At 41.1% G+C, this 23,217-nt stretch overlaps 1 protein-coding gene across 4 annotated transcripts in view; it reads left to right on the forward strand.

The window, feature by feature from the left end:
• The first annotated feature begins 264 nt into the window (after positions 1-264).
• esrp2 (epithelial splicing regulatory protein 2) overlaps positions 265-23,217 on the forward strand; it is a 33,336-nt gene continuing 10,383 nt past the window's right edge. For 2 of the 4 annotated variants that reach the window (XM_070897978.1, XM_070897980.1), the window contains exons 1-11: positions 344-430; positions 587-727; positions 881-1,009; positions 5,340-5,453; positions 14,014-14,128; positions 14,947-15,045; positions 15,130-15,184; positions 15,761-15,871; positions 19,483-19,615; positions 19,713-19,755; positions 21,409-21,710. In XM_070897978.1, coding sequence (XP_070754079.1) covers positions 596-727; positions 881-1,009; positions 5,340-5,453; positions 14,014-14,128; positions 14,947-15,045; positions 15,130-15,184; positions 15,761-15,871; positions 19,483-19,615; positions 19,713-19,755; positions 21,409-21,710 — 1,233 coding nt within the window. In that variant the 5' untranslated portion in view covers positions 344-430; positions 587-595. Of the gene's footprint in view, positions 322-343; positions 431-586; positions 728-880; positions 1,010-5,339; positions 5,454-14,013; positions 14,129-14,946; positions 15,046-15,129; positions 15,185-15,760; positions 15,872-19,482; positions 19,616-19,712; positions 19,756-21,408; positions 21,711-23,217 lie in introns of those variants that run through there. The other 2 variants (XM_070897981.1, XM_070897979.1) reach the window with 2 other exon arrangements.

Below are 23,217 nucleotides of genomic sequence, written 5' to 3' on the forward strand. Positions count from 1 at the left end.
ATTCCATCTCTTCACAATAATTGACATTTTGAGCAAGCGAATGTCCATTATATATCCTAACAATGGGTTGTTTGATTTAAATGTTAGAATGTGGACTGTTCTTCCAACCGAACCAGTAGTTGCCCCACATAAAAATGTCTAGGGTAAAGATAAAGGTGATGCGTTTGGCATCTTTCGATTCTATTCAGGAAAAGGTGAAACGCCGATTGGGCTGTTCCATTATATGCAATGCCACGTCCCTGTTTTCTTGTTTGTAATAAGCCAATGGAATCTCCCTGGCGATTGCGGCTTTGCTTGTCACATGGTCTGGTCTGTAGGCAGGTAAATGAGGACAGAAAGCAGCCATCGTTTCCCTATGTCAGAGTGAAAGAGACAAGCTTTGTCAGTTTCGCCTCGTGAACGATCAAATCCATAAACACCTTGGGATCAGGTAGACTTCGTATAGCTACTTTTATTTTCTGGAAAAAAGACTTTCTTATCTTCCCTTCCTGTTTTTTCTTTCTTTGAGATTGGTAGAGGTGATCACTCGAAAGGTGAACACTTTTTTTTGTTTTTTTTTGTGTGTTTGAACCTCTGCTTCTTGTAGTTCTCCGTCATGACGGCTTCGCACGATTCTCTGGTGGTTTTGTATGGGGCAACAGCTGGTGCAAATGGGGCTAAACTAGGTTCGGATGAAAGGGAACTAGTTCTGGTGGTGTGGCAAGTTGTGGATCTCCACAACAAGAAGGTACGCAATCGACCTGGAATTTTTTTTGTGTCTTCTGTCTTTTGATTTATACACCAACCTGTCCACCCGGTGAATACATGCTCCTTTTATAGTGCTGCGTTGTGAACGACTTTGTTTCATGCAACATTGCTGCCCCTTTTCCCGCTTTAACAGGTGGGAGAAGTCCACCGAGTCTTGGTGAAAGCCGACAGCCCCGAGTTAAGCGAGCAGTGTAAAGAGGAGATAGGCGTTAGCCCGGAGGAGCTCGCCGAGGCGGAGCCGCTCGATCGAGTTCTTGTACAGGTGAGTCTGCTCCGACTTGGCCCGAAAAAGCTTTTAAACTTGTCGGGTAAACTTTGTAGGCGAACAGATCGAAAACCGAGCGGCGAGTTTGAGTGAAAAGGCACACACGAGTGTGAGGTCTGCACAAGACCGACAGGGGGGAACCAAGCCTTGGATGACAAGCACCATCGTTGTACAAATACAGGAAGCGGCTCCGGTCATAGGAGCGACCCAACTCAATCCTCAAGAAATCTCGTACTTGACTTCTTGTAACCAAGCTGCCGAGTTTTGTAGCGATCTGTTTTAAAACAGTGTACAAATCGTGAGAGATGGAAGACTTTTAGTTAACGTGTTGTCAGAGCTAGGATTTCAAGAACCGGAACTGTTTGGGTGGGGAAATAAACTTTGGGAGAGCTCAGTTCTCTGCCTATCTTTAAATTCGCTGGCAGTTTGCTCGGCTCAATCGGCCGCTGAATTGTATTCACCTGTGGCCTGCCTGATCTGTACTGCCCACAGCTGTTTGTAAAACAGGGGAGGGCTTCCTCCACTTTGACCATTGTTTGGAACAGTGGGTCCAAGTCGAGTTTATAAGAAACAAGTACACTTGTTTCTGAACTTGGAATGTTTACCAGAATTTAAATTCAAGTTTTTAAAGGCTCCTCTTGAGTGTAAATATACCATGGGTAAACTGAATCATTTTGTACTATTGGGCCAAAGCTTTGGAGTCCGAGATGAGATGGTCATTGTGCACCTCAGTGCTGATTTAAAAAATGAAACTTGTATAGCCGTACTTGTGAATGTTTGTTTTATTAAACATGTTCCATGTCATTATCGGTTGTGCCTTGTGTTCGTGAGTGAACACGGCTCACTATCGAATATGGCCATCTAATGGAAAGTTTTAGAGCAAGGTTGAGTTATAAAGGAATGGATTGTAAACAGCAATTTTAAACTCGCACCCCCCACCCCCCCCCCGAAGTTGAAATATTTACTTTAATAAAAAAAACTGTCCTCGATGCTATGTTGGAGCAATGATCCAAGATTTTGAAAACATACGGCTCATTATGTAGCGTGGGTCCCAGTTTTTCATCGTATATATAAGTAGCACGTGTATGTGGGTCCCAACGTGTTTGTTTAACGGTAACGAGGGATGTTGCTTTCAGTTGAAGGTAACTAGATCTTGTTAAATCCCTCTTGATTTAATCGGTGCCTGTCCCTCTTCCCCTCCCCTCCCCCAAATTGTTTCGTTTCCACTCCTTTTATCACAGTTCAACAAACAGCCTGAAGTTTAACTGAACTGAAATGATAGGTTCAAGTTAATCAAATGAACAGACGTGAAATCTTTTTCTGCTTATGCTTCTATTGGACAGTTGTTATATATAGATGTATAAACGTTTTATTTTGAGATCATTTCGGTTTTCAAGCTCTAAGGCTGGAGAAGAGGAAACCTCCCCAGGAGCCCCTTGTCTTGTAAAAAAAACCCCAAGTGTCAGACACTGCAACAATAGGACTTTTTCTATCAAACTGGTAACTCCTACATTTTGACAACTCTTACATCTGGAGTTCTGGAACTTCTGTTCCACACTACTCCTGGCTCCAGAAAGATAGATTCCACGCCCCCCCCCCCCCTTCCAAATCCTCTGGGATCTTCCTGTGGGCTCCCATATTTGAAAACCTGAGGCAATGGATGAGAGGTTTCAGAAATAGGGTCAATGTTGGGTACACTTTTTTTGTATTTCAAGCCCCTCTTGCCTACCAAGAATCTGCTTTTAAGAGATGGGTAAAATGGAGTTGAGGTGAATGGCAGAACAGGCTCAAGGGCTGAATGACATTCTTTTCCTATTGGAAAAGCACAACAGGTCTGTCAGCATCTGTAATAAAAAATAATAGATTATAGTTTCCAATGCATGACCTTTCCTCTGAGCGAAGGTTTGCTCTGAGAAGGGTCTTACACCCCAAACACTAGGCTACCTTTTTTTAATAAGCCTGTGTAATTCAGTGCCATCATTGTATCTGTTTTCTTTTTTCCTGCCTGCTGATGACTATCTGTTGGATTGGTTTGTAAATATAGTAAGTTCGACCAAAAAACCTCAGCCGCAGCCACTTGCAGGGCAAAACGTAATTGGCCTTTGAGTCTAATGTCCTCTCTTTACACATTTCCAAATTCTTAAGTCCTTATTTTAATGTTTTATTCTGATATAGATCTTGCTCCCTCACTTGCTGGAAAAGCTTTCTAAATGGCTAATCTGAAATCATGTTTGTAGCCATTTTTCTGTTTTAAAAAAAAATCTATTGAATGCTTTTTTTGTCTTTCAATCTTTGACGAGTCCATTTTGTGGAATTATGTCATTGTTTCGATGTTTTGGAACATTTTCATTATGTAAATGATTCTATAGTCCCTGTTTTTGCTTCCTGTCTCCTTGTTTTTCCTGTGTTGTGCAATATCCTCAGCGAATCACCCTGAAACAGATGTTTGAACATTGCAGGTGGAAGTGTCCCCCCCCCCACCCCCTTTCTAGTGAGATCACCAACTTGGAAGACATTGACATTTAGGCACCTCTTTCTGTAAAAGGTTGACATTTCTATTTAGTTACAAGATAACAATATTAAAACATTCTAATTGTAGGATACATAAGTCTTGCTGCTTTAAAGGGAGGCAGATTAAAGATTAATTTGTGTAGAGTGAAATATGAATTAAAAGACTTTATAATTAAAATAATGGGAAAATAATGTTGTGTATGCGATGATAGAGAATGGGCCATAACCAGATGATTCCCATAACTTATTTAAAACCAGTGATACTGAAGTATCTTTGGATACTGAACTGTGTCTGTAGGTCTTTTGAATTCGTATTGCTTTTCTTTTTCAAGCATTCTGCTTGTTTGTAACCAGTTGTATTCATACAGAAGAGTGTTTTGAACGAGGAGTAATCTGAGCATTTGGGGATGTTGGATTGTGGTGTGCATGGCTGATGGGCGATTAGTTGTCTTTTTAAGTGGTCAAACGTGTTATTCTGCCTTGTGGTCCAGACAATGACACACAGCTGCCAAACTAGTATTTCCACTTGTGAAACTTTGCATCTAAAACTAGTATTTCCTTTTAACCCTTTCCCAACTGGGTCACCTGTATATATAGTTTGAAAGCTGAGTTAAGAAGCCTATAGACTAGAGATGTCTGAGAACAGACAGCGTTTGTTTTCCTTTTAACCCAAGTTTAATTGTTTGGTAAAGGTCTAGTTGGTGGGATCACTGAGTGACATTTTGGGTGTTGTGTTCGGGATGCAAGTGGTTGTCATTTTGATGCTGCCATTGCTGCAAACCACTTTGGCGTTTGCAGACTTTGTGGAGCCATCCATAATTGTTAGGGGAGGACACTTCAGGTTCAGTTCTTTGTGGTCTGAAGTGTGTAATGAAAGGGATGACATGTTTTTGCAGATGTTAGAGCAAATTCAAATTTGATAACTTGATAAATCTTGAACTTTAAATGACTTGATCCTTTTTATACTTGATCATAATCCTTTAGTGTGGTCCCTGATGCAATCACACTTGATGAAATCAAAGAATAACAATCTTGTACACAAAATATTACTGCACAAAACTCGAATGATTGGCTTTATGTCTGAGAAATCCATCATGCTTAATTTGGCTTTCATCAGATTTAACAAGTTAATAAGTGACGGTCGCTTCAGCCCCCACCCCCCCCTACCCACTCCTTGCTATTATTGTGATATATTTGTACATATGTACTCTTCATTATAACCTGAAAATGCATTGCCAGATGATGTGCCCTTCTCCCAACAGACAACTAGACCTGTTAAACAGGGAATTGTTCTTTGCAGGCTTCTTTTGATATATCTACCTTGTATTTAAAAAGAAAATTGGTGCCCGCACAAATCTCAAAACGGTCGTGCGGATCTTTTGCTGTATAGTGCCATTTAAATGTCCTCTTGTGCAACAGCTTTTTAAATGGTTGCTGTTGATTTAACGCTTTTAAAGCATTATTTGTATTTTTACTTTAATGCTAATTATACAGTGGTCCTAGATGTACGTCTGTTAAATATATGTAAGTTCTGATTCACTTTGTTTTGAAGTGGAACATGCCTATTGGTATGGGAGTAGGAGAGTTGTCTATTGATCACCCTCCCCACCCATCAATCTAACAACCCACCCCTTAAGTACTGTAGCCGGGAACGATCAAGATTTAGGAAGCAGATACTTTGTGAATGTTGGCCAATGCAACCTTTTTGTGGTTTAAATGTTTTCAGTGTACCATGAGTCCTCCCACATTCTTTAGAAAGGTGTGAACCAATAATTGTAAATGTACTGAATAAACATATGAATCATTTTCTTTTCAGTTCAACCAGGTTGTGTCGAGTGAGTTGAAAGCACTTGGGAGAAGCTCTTACTGCCTTTGTACTGATGGCCAGTTACTGGTTCGGCAGGTCCTACACCCAGAAGCATCCAAAAAGGTGAAGTAATTTGACAGCTGTAAGGTTGTGAATGCTTGATCATCGAAATATTTAAATTGAGGTGTCAAATGGGTGTGGTCTAAATCCAATCTGGACTATAAGGGACATCATTTCAGTTTGTGTCTCTTTTATGATGCGCCCTCAGTTAGAAACTAAAGTCATGCAATTGGCTTGTGAGAGCACCATGTATACAGATCCTAGCTTTTTAAAAAAAAAAATTGACATTTTATCAGGCATCGCTTCCTGGTGCACAAACTTTCCCAGCAGCTAATGAGATTGATTTTCCTGTTACATTTTATGAGCTGGTGCTCCAGGAATTGGATCTGGTTGAATTTGGTAGTGATTTTTGATTGATCATAGAACTGAATTGCGGATGACTTTTTAAACAGACATTCTGTACATACATCTGAATCTTTTTGATTAAAACTTGAATAGCCTGCAATGACACAGCTGGATTAAGCAGTAATAGTAGATAACATAAGGAATGATCATTCAGTGAAGTTCATCCTTCTGGTATTCCAGCCCAGTTTAGCAGCTAATTGCACTTTGAGCTCTCAATGGGCTCAATTTTCCCCAAAGCTTTTTTTTGGTGTACTTGAAGAGTTATGCCCATTTTTTGGGGGCCCCAAGTAGGCCAAAAAAAAATGTTGTAAGTTTCCCCGTTGGATTTCTTCATTTTGGCACAGCTTAACCTGTCCTTCAGTTTTGGGAGTGGAGCTGTGATCTGTGCCAAAAATATCAGGCTGCCACGGGCATAATGCGGGTTGAATGAAATGGACAGCCAGCTCGCCAAACATTAAAATACATTGCAGCAACTTACCTCCAATTATTAAAGTGTCACCCGCCCGCCCCTAGCCCCGAGAGCCTTGTCGGTCTGCTCCCCTGCCTGCCCCTAGCCCCGGTGGCCTCCCGGTCCGCTCCCTCCGCCTCGAACCCAAGTGACTTCCCCTCACCTCTCCTGCTGCTGCTGTCCAGGCATCTGCTGCACTTGCCTGCGCCGATTTCCTTAACTCTCCAGAAGGTTTTTCTACAGCAGCCACATATGCTGGCCTAAGCAGAACTGGAGTAACTCTCAGCTGGCCAAACTTCCCTAAAAGGCCAGAATTGGCGTGGGTGACAGGTTACACCCCCTTTGGCTGAAAAAGAAACTTGCCTAAAAAAAAATTGTAACTGAGTTCTGCTGGTGCAAATTGATTGGGCAAACTGTTTTTTTTAACTTGGACGAAAAAAAAGCAGCCTGATCCAAAAAAAACAGTGCAAATCACTGGGGAAAATTGAGCCCACAATCTTTGGCATCACTACTTTTAGCTGGTAAATTATTCCAAACACTCATCACCCTTTTGAGTAGTTAAAATTTTCGTTCCTTTTGTGTACTTGGTAAATTAATATCCTCTTGTTCTCCTGGGTTACTCACCTTTGCAATATTCTGTGCTCACTTTATTTATGTAGTGTGTTAGCTGTGGCTCATTGGGTAGCACACTCGCCTCTGAGGCGGAAGGTTGTGGGTTCAAGCCCAACGCCAGGGACTTCAGCATAAAAAAAATCTAGGCTGAGGCTCCCAATGCAGTGCTGAGAGAGTGCTGCATTGTTGGAGGCGCCGTCTTTCAGATGAAATGTTAAAACCCTCAAGTGGATGTAAAAGATCCCACGATACTATTTCGAAGAAGAGCAGGGGAGTTATGCCCAGTGTCCTGACCAATATTTATCCTTCACCCTCAATCAACATAATAAAAACAGATTACCTGGTCATTAACACATTGCTGTTTGTGGCAGCTTGCTTGTGTGCAAATTGGCTGCTGTATTTTCCATATTACAACTATGACTACACTCCAAAAGTACTTAATTGGTTGTAAAGCGCTTTGAGACATCCAGTGGTTGTGAAAGGCACTATATAAATCCAAGTCTTTTAAGTCTTTATATACCTCAGTAAGTTTCTTGACCTCAAACTTAAGATCATCCAAAACTCTGCTGCCCATGTCCTAACTGAAGTCCAGTTCACCCTTGTGCTCGCTGACCTACATTGGCTCCAGGTTAAGCAACACCTCAGTTTAAAAAAAAAAAAAAAAAAATTCTCATCCTTGTTTTCAAATCCCTCTATGGCCTTGCCCCTCCCAATCTCTAATCTCCTCCAACCCTGTAACCCTCATATCTGTGCTCCTTTTAATTCTGGCCTCTTGCATAATTTCTGATTTTAATGGGCGGCTATGCCTTCAGCTGCCGAAGCCCTAAGCTCAGGAATTCTCTCCCTAAACCTCCAGCTTTCTTTCTTTCCTTTTAAGGCTTTCCTTAAAACCTACCTCTTCGACCAAGCTTTTGGTCATCTGCTCTAATATCTCCTGTGGCTTGGTGTCAAATTTGGTTTGATAATGCTCCTGTGAAGTGCCTTGGGACATTTTATTACATTAAAGCGCTGTACAAATGCATCTTATTGACACTGCCCTGTCACCACCCCCCCCACCCCCACCAACTTTCTCTGTAGACTGGAGCTTCACTTCAGCTTTGGTAATCTTTCCTCTTTACACTTGGGATCATTCTTGTTTCTGCACACTTCCCCATTCATCCACCAGCTGTGGTGAACAATATTCCAAGTCTGATCAGTGCATTATAAAGCACCAGCATAACCTTTTTATAGACATACTCCCAATTATTCTAGCTATGCCGACCAACATTTTATTTACTTTTTGTTGCTTCCCCATATTGTCTCAACATTATAAATGAGGCAGCTGCCATTCTCCGATCCCTTTCATAGTTTTTCAGTGCTCATTGTATATCTCTGCTGCTCATTATTGCCTCCTAAGATACAATATTTTTGTCTACTGAATATCATTTGTATTCTAATTGCACATCAGATCAAATCTTCTTGAGCAAACAATTGCTTCATTTATTCCTTCGGCTCTTCCTATTTTTTTTTTGCATCTATAATTAACAAGCTTGTGAAATTGGCTCTTGCGTGCAGGTGGGATCATAGAAACATAGAAAATAGGTGCAGGAGCAGGCCATTCAGCCCTTCTAGCCTGCACCGCCATTCAATGAGTTCATGGCTGAACATGCAACTTCAGTACCCCCTTCCTGCTTTCTCGCCATACCCCTTGATCCCCCTAGTAGTAAGGACTTCATCTAACTCCCTTTTGAATATATTTAGTGAATTGGCCTCAACTATTTTCTGTGGTACTGATCCATGTACTGATCCAGGTATATTCCATTATATATTCCATTCAGTATTTCTTCCAGCTTGATGGTGGTGCTCCAAAGGGTACTGTTTCCTTTAGTTTTAAATCCAATTTCTAAATCCAGATGCGCATTCTACTCTGGGTTCCCCATAGAATTGCTTATTAATAATTGTTATGCTAAACTTTACAAAACATTAGTTCGGCCTCAGCAGGAGTATTGTTCCATTCTGGGTGCCACACTTTAGGATGTCGAGGCCTGGGAAAGGGTGCAGAGGAGATTTACTAGAGTAGCATCAGGGATGAGAGACTTCAGTTATGTAGAGAGAGACTGGATAAGTTGGGGTTGTTCTCCTTGGAGCAGAGAAGGTTAAGAAGAGATTTGATAAGAGGTGTTCAAAATCATGGTTTTGATAGAGTAAATAAGGAGAAGCTTTTCAGTGGCAGGAGGGATGGTAACCAGAGGATGCAGATGTAAGGTGATTTGCAAAAGAACCAGCGGCAACATGAGGAAATTATTTTTAAGGAGCGCATTATGATCTGGAATGCAGTGCCTGAAAGGGTGGTGGGAGCAGATTCAATAGTAACTTTCAAAAGATATTTTGGAAAAATACTTCAAGGGAAAAATTTTACAGGGCTATAGGGAAGGGGCAGGGGTAATTGGATGGGTTTACCAAAGAGACAGCTTAGTCACGATGAGATGAATGGCCTCCTTCTGTACTATATCATTCTATGAATAGTCTCGTGACCTTGGAAAGCCTTTTGTAAGTCCAAACATTACTGTAGGGAGTTCATTATTGTCCTCTTCAAAGCAGTTAAGGGAGGTTTGCCAAACGGGACCATTCTCTTCTAGTCCATGCTACCTTTCTCTTCTAATCCACGCTGGCTGTTTCTTGTTTTGCCTTACTCAACCTATTCTTTGGTATTTACCCACTTCGATTATTTTACCCACTAACAATGTTGAGAATATAATTACCTGGGTTATATTTATCTCATCCTGCCAGTGCCTTTGAACTGCAATTTGGTTGTTTCCAATCCTAAAGTTCTCCAGTGACTAACAAAAATAGTTCAGGAAAATAAAGCCTTATATTTAAATAGCGCCTTTCACAACCTCAAGACATTCCAAATAGTTTTGCAGACAATGACGTATTACAATCAATGACCCATAAATTTCTCTCCTAGTTTGCTTCACCTTGGGATTATGACTTCTGGCATGAGTTTTAGTCCACTTGACCTTGAATGTAAATGTTGAATTCTCAGGCCTTTTGAATGTGTTTTTTTTATATACCTGCATGTAGTTAGATGCTAAAAGGAAGTTTGCAAAAATAGTTCAATGTGAACAGCAGAGGCTTGGAAGGTTGCTCAGAACTGTCATGTGGACAAGGGACAAACTTTGAACTATTTGCACAGGAAAAATGATTAGGATTGAGAGTTTGGGAGTGGGATGTAACCATGTTCCCCTCTGGAAGTGCAATGCCAGTATTTAATAGGTCAAATTATATAGGACTCTTATGGTATTTTAGATTCAGATTCTGATTTCAGTTCATTTATCAATGAAACCAATAAATTAGTGGACTTGCCACTGGGAGGATATCTAGTTTATTCTATTAATGAGGTACAATTCTGTGTCACTTGATCTGCTTGATAAACTTGCTGTGCTTTTGTTACAATAATGAGTGTGACTGTTATGGCATGTCGACTGTAGAATGCGGCTGCCTAGTTTTTGCAGTGATACCTACTGTTGCCCCACCACCTTGCCATATCCTTCAGTCCCAACTCTCGAGATCTAATTGCTGTTTTGAATCCATATGTACATTTCACTTCAATGGTCTTCTGGAAATTTGTCTATTCCCCCAATTTCATAAATTTGTCTATTTAAAAATGGACTTAAAAAAAGAACACATGATACTAATCATTAACGTCAAGCTGTAGTTATAAAGTGAATACTCTTATCCATTCATTATCTCGACCCCTCTATTGATTATTGTTAATCATTTTTGTGTTTCTTTTGGGTTTTTGTTTTTTTTAAAAAAAGAAAGTGTCCTAGAACTTTGTATGCCTTAGCTACTCACTACTGTTGAGTGAGTTTATGGTAGTTTAGTATTCCTCTAGGACTGCTCTCTCATGCTTTCAGACATGATGCTGTAACCTTGTTCCCCCTAAGCAGGGTTAGTAGTCCATGTTACTTAGTACTGATCTCGCAATGAATCTATGGATCGGGTTTGAAAAATTGTGTTGCTGGTAAACTTTTTTTTTTCTTGTCTCAAAACAATTACTTATAGCAATTGAAATATAAACTCTTCTGTTTTGAAGTCCTTAGCCTTAATCAGTGCTGGGACCCCAACTATTTACAATCTATATTCATGACTTGGAGGAAGGGACTGAGTGTAACTTAGCCAAGTTTGCTGACAATACAAAGATGGGAGGAAAAGCAACGTGTGAGGAGGGGGACACAAAACCTGCAAAAGGACATAGACAGGCTAAGTGAGTGGGCAAACATTTGGCAGGTGGAGTATAATGTTGGAAAGTGTGAGGTCATGCACTTTGGCAGAAAAAAAATCAAAGAGCAAGTTATTATTTAATTGGCGAAAGATTGCAAAGTGCTGCAGTACAGTGGGACCTGGGGGTATTTGTGCATGAAACACAAAAGGATAGTATGCAGGTACAGTAAATGATCAGGAAGCCAATGGATCTTGGCCTTTATTGCAAAGGGGATGGAGTATAAAAGCAGCAAAGTCTTGCTACAGTTGTATAGGGTATTGATGAGGCCACACCTGGAATACTGCATGCAGTTTTGGTTTCCATATTTACGAAAGGATATACTTGCTTTGGAGGCAGTTCAGAGAAGGTTCACAAGGTTGAGTGCAGAGATGAGAGGGTTGACTTATGAGGTAAGGTTGAGTAGGTTGGGCCTCTACTCATTGGAATTCAGAAGAATGAGAGGTGATCTTATCGAAACGTATAAGATTGAGGGGGCTTGACGAGGTGGATGCAGAGAGGATATTTCCACTGATGGGGGAAACTAGAACTAGAAGGCATAATCTTAGAATAAGGGGCCGCCCATTTAAAACTGATGAGAAATTTCTTAGATCTGTGTGGATCTGTGGAATTTGCTGCCTCAGATGTGGAAGCTGGGGCATTGAATAAATTTAAGACAGAAATAGACAGTTTCTGAAACTGTGGAGTAAAAATAAAACCGGGAAGGTGGCTCAACCGTGGCTAGCAAGGGACATTAAGGATAGTGTTAGATCCAAGGAAGAGGCATAAAAATTGTCCAGAAAAAGCAGCAAACCAGAGGACTGGGAGAAATTTAGTATTCAGCAGAGGAGGAAAAAGGGTTTAATTAGGAGGCTGAAAATAGAGTACGAGAGGAAGCTTGCCAGGAACATAAAAACTGACAGCAAAAGCTTCTATAGATATGTGAAGAGAAAAAGAATAGTGAAGACAAACGTAGGTCCCTTGCAGTCGGACTCGGGTGAATTTATAATGGGGAACAAAGAAATGGCAGAACAATTGAAGAAATACTTTGGTTGTGTCTTCGAAGGAAGACACAAATAACCTTCCGGGGACCGAGGATCTAGTGTGAAGGAGGAATTGAAGGATATTCTAATTAGGCAGGAAATTGTGTTGGGGGAAATTGATGGGATTGAAGGCCGATAAATCCCCGGGGCCTGATTGCCTGCATCCCAGAGTACTTAAGGAAGTGGCCCTAGAAATAGTGGATGCATTGGTGATCATTTTCCAACAGTTTATCGACTCTGGATCAGTTCCTCTGGACTGGAGGGTAGCTAATGTAACACCCCTTTTTAAAAAAAAAAAGGAGGGTTAGCCTGACATCATTAGTGGGGAAAATGTTGGAATCAATTATTAAGGATTAAAAAGGAGCGCATTTGGAAAGCAGTGACGGGATCGGTCCAAGTCAACATGGATTTATGAAAGGGAAATCATGCTTGACAAATCTTCTGGAATTTTTTGAGGATGTAACTATGAGAGTGGACAAGGGAGAACCAGTGGATGTGGTGTATTTGGACTTTCAAAAGGCCTTTGACAAGGTCCCACATAAGAGATTGGTGTGCAAAATCAAAGAGCATGGTATTGGGGGTAATGTACTGGCGTGGATAGAGAATTGGTTGGCAGACAGGAAGCAGAGAGTCGGGATAAACGGGTCCTTTTCGGAATGGGAGGCAGTGACTAGTGGAGTGCCGCAGGGCTCAGTGCTGGGACCCCAGCTCTTTACAATATACATCAATGATTTGGATGAAGGAATTGAGTGTAATATCTCCAAGTTTGCAGATGACACTAAACTGGGTGGCGGTGTGAACTGCGAGGAGGATGCTAAGAGGCTGCAGGTTGACTTGGACAGGTTAGCTGAGTGGGAAATGCATGGCAGATGCAGTATAATGTGGATAAATGTGAGATTATCCACTTTGGTGGCAAAAACAGGAAGACAGAATATTATCTGAATGGCGGCAGATTAGGAAAAGGGGAGGTGCAATGAGACCTGGGTGTCATGGTTCATCAGTCATTGAAAGTTGGCATGCAGGTACAGCAGACGGTGAAGAAGGCAAATGGCATGCTGGCCTTCATAGCTAGGAGATTTGAGTATAGGAGCAGTGAGGTCTTACTGCAGTTGTACAGAACCTTGGTGAGGCCTCACCTGGAATATTGTGTTCAGTTTTGGTCTCCTGATCTGAGGAAGGATGTTCTTGCTATTGAGGGAGTGCAGCGAAGGTTCACCAGACTGATTCCAGGGATGGCTGGACTGACATATGAGGAGAGACTGGATCAACTGAGCCTTTATACACTGCCGTTTAGAAGGATGAGAGGGGATCTCATAGAAACGTATAAGATTCTGACGGGACAGGTTAGATGCGGGAAGAATGTTCCCGATGTTGGGGAAGTCCAGAACCAGGGGACACAGTCTTAGGATAAGGGGTAGGCCATTTAGGACTGAGATGAGGAGAAACTTCTTCACTCCGAGAGTTGTTAACCTGTCGAATTCCCTGCCGCAGAGTTGTTGATGCCAGGTCATTGGATGTATTCAAGAGGGAGTTAGATATGGCCCTTACGGCTAAAGGGATCAAGGGGTATGGAGAGAAAGCGGGAAAGGGGCACTGAGGTGAAGATCAGTCATGATCTTATTGAATGGTGGTGCAGGCTCGAAGGGCTGAATGGCCTACTCCTGCACCTATTTTCTATGTTTCTATGTCTTTGAGAGCGGGTAGGGAAGTGGAAGTGGACCTGAGTCCATGATTGCATCAGCCATGATCGTATTAAATGGCGGAGCCGGCTCGAGGGGCCCTATGGCCTACTCCTGCTCCTAATTCTTATGTTCTTAAAACTTCATCCAGCTTGGTTTAGCATACTTAATGATTCTCTCTTTTCTTTTGTAGAATTTGGTGCTCCCCGACTGTTTCTCTTCATTTTATGACCTGCAGAAGGAGTTTCACAAATGCTGTCCAAATGCAGCCTCCGTGAAAGAACTCTCCATCAGTTCCATGGCTGAATGTATCCTTCCCTCTGGTTAACCATCTGTCTTGTGCCTAGGCACTTTTCAAGGCATTTGAATGATTTTCTGTGATTACAGCTCTGATCAGAAACCCCAGATATGGAAACCGATGCAAGTTTATTGGCTCCAAGAGCTTGTGACGGGGTTCTCTCTCGGCTTAATTTTAATTTGTAGTAATTTATGAAGCCTATATTGATACAAAAATCACCTGTGGAAGTTTCACCATTGCATTATTTTATAGTTGGATATCAGAAAGGATGGTGATGCATTGATCAATCTTGTGATCAAAACTGATTTACAGCAGAACTTCCATGATCTACTATAATGGAGATTCCCTCTTCCCCTCTCTCCTCCTTCTCGCCCCCCCCCCCCTCTCCCAAACTAAATGAAGAATATTCCTCATTTTCTAGTTTTGCACACAACAGCAAAATCTTAGGGAAACGATTTAAAGATTGGAACAATGCAAAGAATAAAATCAACATTAGCAACTTGTGTAAGGCAGATAGTTGGGCGTATGGATATTAGAGGTTCCAGTGTAGTTTGGGAAATTTATTTGGCGTATTGGTCAAGGTTTTGTAATCAATGTCCTTTTCCCCCTCTTCATTCACGCCCCCCAACCCCCTCACAAAAAAGCTCTACTTTGACCAATATCGGAGTAACATGTCTGTCTGCTCTGATGCAACATTATTTATCCTGTCCCATTCCTGAATTGCAAGCAATGGATGATTGTTTCCAATTTAACAAAGCCAGGCAAGATGTAAGCTTATGGGAAGTGTTAAGGATTCTGTTGATTCATTTTCCTTAATGCCATGTGCAGACTTGGAATTGAGCACAGACAGTACAGTCAATGGATTTGGTGCAGTTGAAGTGACCACCATGGGTGAAATTATTTTAAGCTTAATAAGTGAACCTTGCAGTAAGTCATGTCTTTTTTTTTAGATTCAGCACTTAGTCTTTCAAGTGACAGGTTGGTGTATAGTTACTTCCCTTTCTCTTTCAGATTATGAGTTCAAAAACTTTGAAACGGTCAACTATAAATTTGAAACTGGTCCATGGTAAGTGTTGACACACTTATATATTTGTGTTTGGTGTCCTATTGTAATTTAAGGAGAATTGCAGTGTAAGAATGTTCAGAAAATAATACTTATAAATTGTGTGTAAAAAAAAAAAAAAAAAATTAATTTGCCTTAAGAATGGAAGTAATGCATCTAGAAAAGTCTGAGCAAGGGCGACATGTTTTATTTCCCACAGAGAGCACAGAATGGGTTCATGCCTCTGACGTTTTTAATGCTTTAGTTCCCAGTCTTGAGCTATGCTGTTGTAAAGAGGCTTTGAGTAGACACTGGCCACTTTGGAGTAGGGAAGGAAAGTAGCTGGGCTGCTCATGCAAGTACCCCAGTTACTGGTTTTAAAAATGGCAGTAGTAGATGCCAGAAAACATAGTCTGAATGATGTGGGGATAACTCGAGAAGGAGAAAATACCTTAAAAGAAAATGAGATGTTTCATTTCAATGAAGCCAGTTTAGATAGTGACTTTCTGTGAGGAGACTAAATGTTTTGAATTGTTGCATAATGGTCATTTTTTTAATGTAACGGTGATGGGGAAATTGATGTAAAATGTTCTCTTGCAGCAGCAAGGCTGAAGGAGTAGATGGTGAAACAGTAATTAGGGCAAGAGGTCTACCATGGCAATCGTCTGACCAAGATATTGCAAGATTTTTTAAAGGACTAAACATAGCAAAGTAAGTGTGCTTTGAAATAAGGATGCAGTCCTGTGAATGTTTTATTGTTTTTAAGTTGAAATGAGTGCATAGCTCTACTTACCAGAGCTGTAATTGTTATACCTTTTTAATGGGATTTTCCTCCAATTGTCCCCTTTTTTAAAAAAAAAAATAACTTTTTTCAACTATGTTACCTGAATACAAGTGGGTGTAAATATCTTGTAATATTCCAGTTACTTCCGAGATTGTTAGCAGTGCCTGGATAATACTTTCCAGAGTGCCCCCTCCTAAACCTTTCCACCTCCCTCCTTTGATTGATTGATTTAAAATAAAAACCTTTTCATAACCCATCTCTACCAAGTTTTTGGTCATCCTTCCTATCCTTTCCTGGTTTGGCATCTTGTTTTCCTTATCCCTCCCGATCTGAAGTAGCTCCGATGTTCTTTACAATAAAACTACTGTACAAATGCTTGTTGAAGTCGCAGCCACTTGTTCCAATTACTGAAGGCAGTGCAGGTGTCAGAAGTATTTGCCTGTCGAGTTGCTGACTCTCCACTGAAGTAATTTCAGCGAGCGTCTTCAGAGACCACAGCAATACGGATACTACTTGCCGCCTCAGTTGCCCTGTAATGCCGGCTGCCATTTGTTTCTGGCTGTGGGTGGGCTGAACTCGCCCAGTCGAGTAGTGCAATATTCTCCAGAGTTTGCAAGTATGATCTTTTTTAGCCATAGAAGAATGGGTGGCAGTCATAAATTCCTAGAATCAGAAGATTTTTCAGCACAAGTTAGCAAAATTATAGCCCATGGCATTAAAGGGTCAGTGACAGCATGGATTAGAAATTGGCTAAGGGACAGAAAGTAAAGAGTAGTGGTTGAATGGTTGTTTATCAGGCTGGAGGGAGGTATACAATGGTGTTCCCCAAGGATTGGTATTGTAACCACTGGTCTTCGATATACTAATGACTTGAACTTGGGCATGCAGGGCATAATTTCAAAGTTTGCAGATGACACGAAACTCCGAAATGTAATAAACAATGAGGAGGATAGTAACCGACATCATGAGGACGTAGATATACTAGTGAAATGGGCAGACACGTGGTAGATTAATTTTAACGCAGAGCTGTGTGAAGTAATGCAATTTGGTAGGAGGAATGAGGAGCGGCAATATAAACTTAATAGTACAATTTAAAGGGGGTGCAGGAACAGGAAGACCAGGGGCTGTACGTATCTTCTAACCTTGCCTGTTTATGCTTCTAGTACTAATCATAAATTTATTCCTTTTGTTACAGAATCACTAATCAATGGCAATCTTCTATTATTTCCCTCCTCAAACCCTTTCAAAATGTTGAATACTTTTGTTAGATCTCTGTCCCTATTCACACTTTGTGTCTTTAATGATGCCTTAGTTTGTCAAGTCCCTAATTTTGTCAAATCTCTCAATGTTCTCTTCTCATCCCTGGTTATCATCCTAGTACATCTACATCATTCTGCTTTTCTCTGAAGTGTGCATTTTGTCTGCTCACTCCCTTAATTTATCTCCATTCTTCCACAGTCTTCCTTCATTTTCCATGCCCCCTAACTTGGTGGTATCAGCAAATTTGTGATGCAGTCTTTTGCCTTTTGCACAGGTGATTTTTAAGTGGGGATGGAGGTAGAGATATAGAGGCTTAAGGGTAGCCATCCCAGAGCCTAGGTAACTGAAGGCATGGCTGCATTAGTAGGGAAGGGGGACTGCATAAGAAGCCAGTTTGTGGGTGGGGGTGTATGGAGGGATTTGAACATGAGAATTGTATATTTGGTGTGTTGGGGGTGGGCAGGGTCTGGGAATCAATGTAGGCCAATAAGAACCAGTGTGATGGGTGAACTGGACTTGGTACGGGAATGGAGACAGGCAGCAAAATTTTGGATGAGCTGTAGTTTATGGATAATAAAGGAGTTGGCAAGAAAAGCATTGAAATAGTGTAGTCTGAAGGTGATGGGTGTGTACGAGGATTCCAGCAGAAGTGGGTGATGTTGGAGGTGCAATTAGCTGTTCTTTATGATAGAGGAGATATGGGGTCAGATTCTCCACTCGTGGTCAAATAGGACCACGAGCCAGGTTCAGGTTGAGACCATACCAGGCAAGGGCAATGGAATCAGTGATGAGCATATGGAGTTTGTGAGGCGGAAGACTGGCTTTGGTCTTCCCAATGTCTAGCTGAGAAAATTGTTACTCATCCAAGATTGGATGTTGTACAAGCGTTCTGACAACACAGGCAAGGGAGGCATCTTAAAAAGGTGGCGCTGAAGTAGAGCTGAGTGTTATCTCGTGTCTGTCGCCATCAGCAGCATGTAGATTAGGAAGAGAAGGGGGCCAAGGATTGGTGACTTTAGAAGTAGCAATGTGAGGGTTGGAAGCAAAGACATTGCTAGAGATGGGCAAGAGTGGAACCAAACATGTTATTACCACATTCTAGGATTAGTGTTCTTTGTAATAATTACTGGGTTCCAGCACGTGTTGCCTTCCAGGTAGCATCATGATGAATTTAATCTGGTAATTGCTCCCTGTAGCATAGTTTAGTGTCCTATTTATCACACTTTCCTATCGTTTTGAATTTAATGCTATGGATGACTAACATCCTTGCCTCCCTCCTCCCAGCCAGCAAAGCAGGTGACATGGTGCTTCCGGATACCAACTAGTTGTGTCATGGAGAAAAAGTGTGTGGGTTTGTTCTGTTTCCCTTTTGCAGTAGTTCCTGACTTTAGATGTGCTGTCTCCACCATTCCTTTGGGGAAGTGGACATTGGGGGGGGGAAGAGCAGGGCAGTGGGTTGGTGAAGGTAGGTGTGTGGAGAAGTAAAAAGAGGAAAATACTTGGTGCCAGTTACATCATAAACATCCAAATGTGTTCTTGGCTGGGAAATGGTGCATAGGTTGGTTTGGGATGAAATTGGAACAAAATAGACCTAGAGCCCATTTTGTGAATCTTTTATCAGGAGAACTGGCCAGTGTGGGTGACTTGCCAGCTGTACAAGCGATGAATCAAAAGTTTTTCTTTCCAATTTACTCTCCTCTTCTAAAAGTGAAATACTTTATTGAATGATTCTATCTCCCTCCTCTCCTCCAGCAACCATTGTTCTCTCGTAGACTGTCAAATAGATGTACACATGTCAGCTTAGACACTGAATGCCATGTATTTAACCATAAAGGGAATCACAGTTGAATTGATCTTGCCTTCGTCCACTGTTGCAAGCATTGCTGGATAGAGATCACGAGCAAAAATCCTGCCTCTTTCTGTGCTTAAATCAGAGTGCTAGGACCCAATTTGTAGCGCCTATACCATTCACAGTTGAGATGCATAGACTGAGGATTATTTCTGGGACCTTCCTGGTCTGCATAGCTCAATTACTCATTGGATAAGCTCGAGCTATCAAGGGAAGCCCCCCAAGAATTGCATAGACAATAACTGAATTGTATAGACAAACCTCAATAGTACAACACTGGGTATTTTTACTTTGTGTTATTGATGATGAAAGAAGTTGATAGGGTTAAAACCATTATTAAGTGCATTGATGGCTGTCAGATTTGTAGTTGGCAATAATGGCTGCATTAGTGAATATTTTTTACAATGGAATGCTGTGGCTTTATTGTAGAGGTGGTGTAGCACTGTGCCTCAACTCACAAGGAAGAAGAAATGGAGAAGCTCTAGTCCGGTTCATCAATCCAGAGCACCGAGACCTTGCACTCGAGAGGCACAAACATCACATGGGAAGCAGATACATTGAGGTGAGCACTAATGTGAAGTTACTTTTAATTTCACTTATTTTTTAGCTTTATTATTTAAAAGGAATGGTTGATTATATCAAACTTAATTTCCATTCAGGTGTACAAGGCTACTGGAGAAGAATTCTTAAAAATTGCTGGAGGTAAGTTGTTAGAAAAATCCAAATTCCTCCTGCAATCTGGTTAAAGACAGTGTATGACTTGGTAACAAGTTTTAAATTTATGCCCAGGCATAATGGGATATGTGATTTGGCCCAAGGCTGAAGAATTTATCATATTCACAAAAAAGATTTTGACTCATGTTATGTTTACCTCTTCAGTTACAATATATACATAAATAGAATAAATCTCAGATCAATGGTTTCTAATTACTTTATTCCCCCCACGCTAAATTGAATTCACTTTAAAACAATGGATATGGACCAAGTCCCCTGGCTTCCTATTGTACAGGCTGGTGCATTTAGTTAATGATTAGTGGCCTATTACAACTCCTTGATGAGATGCCTCTTGTATCGCCACATTCCTAAGACCAGGGCATTTTCATTTAGCGAGTGTGCTCATATCAGCAGCAGTACAGCTGGATCACCTGTCTGTTTGGGGTGGGGGGGATAGCAGCAGTAGAGGCAAGCAAGGGGGAGCTGCATGAAGAGAGGTATTTAACTCCATTGTAGGTATTTGCCTTTCATGAATCCAATGTATGGAAAAGACTGGCTCTGTTAAGAAAATTGGCTTTCAACTTCTGTAGTCCTGGCACCTGCAGGTGTAGGGTACGCTGTTGCCTACAGAGGTGGAATTGGCTGGAATTCTGATGTCATTCCGTCAGTTGTGCCTCTTGACACCGCCAAAGTGGATGGACACCAGAAACAGCTGCTGCCACTACCTGAGGAAACCCTGTGGTGAGCAGAGATGCAGGGTCCCACTCTAAAACATAACTAAAATGCCCCAAATCCACCTTGAAAGACTTTGCAGAATGAACCTCCTCCTCCATTGCAGCATAAAGCTATGGGGAGTGTTCGTTGCTACCATAATGTCAGCTGGTGCCTTCTATGCTAAAGTGCTTAAATCTGTCTGCAAATTGACTTCACTCCAGATCTCTCATTTTACAAAATTTGCAACCTACATAAAGGTGAGATTTCTAACCTGAAACCAAGATGGCAGCCAAGTCTTTGGATTAGTTTTAACACTGCTCTTTAAGATGAAGTTGGTGAGTGGCAGTCAAACCTAGAGAGAGGACTTAGCTCCTGATGGTCAAATGATGCTGTAAAAGAATTCTGACTTTTTATTGGGATAAATGATCATCCAAATTAGTTCATTTCTAAAATTCTGGCTTTTTTTTGGTAGCCAACTGCTGGTAGTCTTCTCTGACTCAGAACTTGTTCTTGGCCTTGCTTACCTTGTCATAAATTAATCTCTTGGGAGAAGAGGATTATTGTGAAGCAGGAGTCCAGCTATCTTTTTATAACAATACCAGCCGTGCCATTTTTCTCCTGATGGCAATAACTTATTAAGATGATTAAACCTGTTGTCATTGATCAGTTTTTTTTCAGTAAAGCCTTGGAGATTACAAGGCAATAAACTTATTTTTGGGATGAAATGGCATTGTAATCTGCTCAAGGTTTGTTCTTTTGTGATTTATTAAAATGATTGAGCTTACCACCTTGTAATTGTTTTTCTCTCTATTTAACTAACCTTGGGCCACTGTTGTACTCGCTGATATTTTCTTATTTTGACACGAGGGTGGTTACATAGTTCATGCACTGGTATCTACCATTTTGAAAGATTACTTTTTAATGCAGGTACTTCGAATGAAGTGGCACAATTCTTATCGAAGGAGAACCAAGTAATAATACGAATGCGTGGACTACCTTTCACAGCCACAGCAGATGATGTCCTAGGTTTTTTTGGAAATGAGTGTCCTGTTACAGGTGGCAAGGAGGGGCTCCTCTTTGTTAAATATCCTGATGGAAGACCAACTGGGGATGCATTTGTGTTGTTTGCATGTGAAGAGTTTGCGCAAAATGCACTTAAAAAACACAAGGAAATATTGGGGAAACGTTACATTGAGCTGTTCAGGAGTACTGCAGCAGAAGTACAGCAGGTTAGTATTCTTTACTGCATATTATAGTGCATCTGATTGAACATACATTATACACAACTGTGATATGAAACAATGTTGGGCTAAATAAACATTTGTCATTCTTTTATAGCCTCCCTCCAATTCATCCCCTTTCTCGCTCCCCTTCAAATTTGGTGTTAACTGTCCTCAATTTGAAGTCATCAAATCTTACGGCACAGGATAGGCCATTTGGCCCATCATGCCTGTGCCAGCTCTTTGAAAGAGCTGTTTAATTAGTCCCACGTCCCTGCTTGTTCACCATAGCCCTGCACACTTCCTTTTTCAAGTGCACATATCCAATGCCCGTTGCTATTGAATCTGCTTTCACCACCCTTTCAGGTGGTGCATTCCAGATTAAGGGATCATTCCCATCGACATCCTTTTCCATGGTTGTCATCCTTGACCTGGTAGAAGGTGTACTTGCACAGTCCTGGAAGGGAATATTCCCTAGTTGAGAACTTTTTCTTGGCTCCAACCACCTCTTTGCAAAAGCACTAACTGAGGGAAGCTGGGGATCTGTTGTGTCACAAAATGTGACTTGATTGCTTTATGCTTATTGCCAGCCAAAGAGTACAGATCACGACCCGTGCAACGTTTGTGAAGTGCAACTTCAGTTGGAGTATGTTGATTGACTTTCTGCGACTTTGCATTAAGCAGCTGCTCATAAGCCATGTTTGTCACTAAGTACTGACTGCAACTTTCTGCACTGGACTAGCTGATGGTGTAGGAGGAGAGAGTATAGCTGCTCTCCTTATGTGACTTTATGTAGGTGAGGAGGTATAATCTGTGTGTGTGTGTGTGTAGGTGTCACGTGGTGAGGAACAGGATTAAAGGCATGTTTTTAAGTTGGGAGTGCCAATGAATTAATAGGCTACATATACATATACATATATAAGCAAATCTGGGATGCTTTTTGTCCTGTTGAACACCTTAACACCTACTTTCAGTTAATGGGCTGTTTTTAAAGCAAAATTCAGTATTTTAAGAGAAAATATTAAAACTACTAGATGACTGGAATTTAACAATTGATAGGACAAACTTCATTCTCTTATCTAGACTGGCATTTTTTTTTTGATTGTTTCCCTAACAATGAGACATTACATTTTGAAGTAGAGGATGTGAATGTCTCGAAAGAAATGTGATGTCTGGAATTTATGTAGTATTAACCCCCAATAGATTAGAATATTACAAAATCTAGACTTAATCTCTGATAATATGGGCTATGTATTTTCTTGCACTATTTAACCATATCTCTGGAGCTTCATTTACAATACAACTGTAACATTGGTATGGGGTGCTACGTTGCAGTGTTAAGTCTGGAGCCAGGGCTCAATGAGACTCGAGCAAAGTGGAGTGATACTCCCTGAAGGACGGTCTTGCTTTGCATCAAGTTAAGGCAGGTTCTGACTCCAGCCTTGCACTCTTAGCATAAGTGAAGCAAAAGTGCTTTGCACTAACACAGCTGAAGTATAAATGTGACTTTAATCCA

Source organism: Pristiophorus japonicus, chromosome 13 (assembly GCF_044704955.1).
Source record: "Pristiophorus japonicus isolate sPriJap1 chromosome 13, sPriJap1.hap1, whole genome shotgun sequence".
In the NCBI taxonomy this organism is placed as follows: Eukaryota; Metazoa; Chordata; class Chondrichthyes; family Pristiophoridae; genus Pristiophorus; species Pristiophorus japonicus.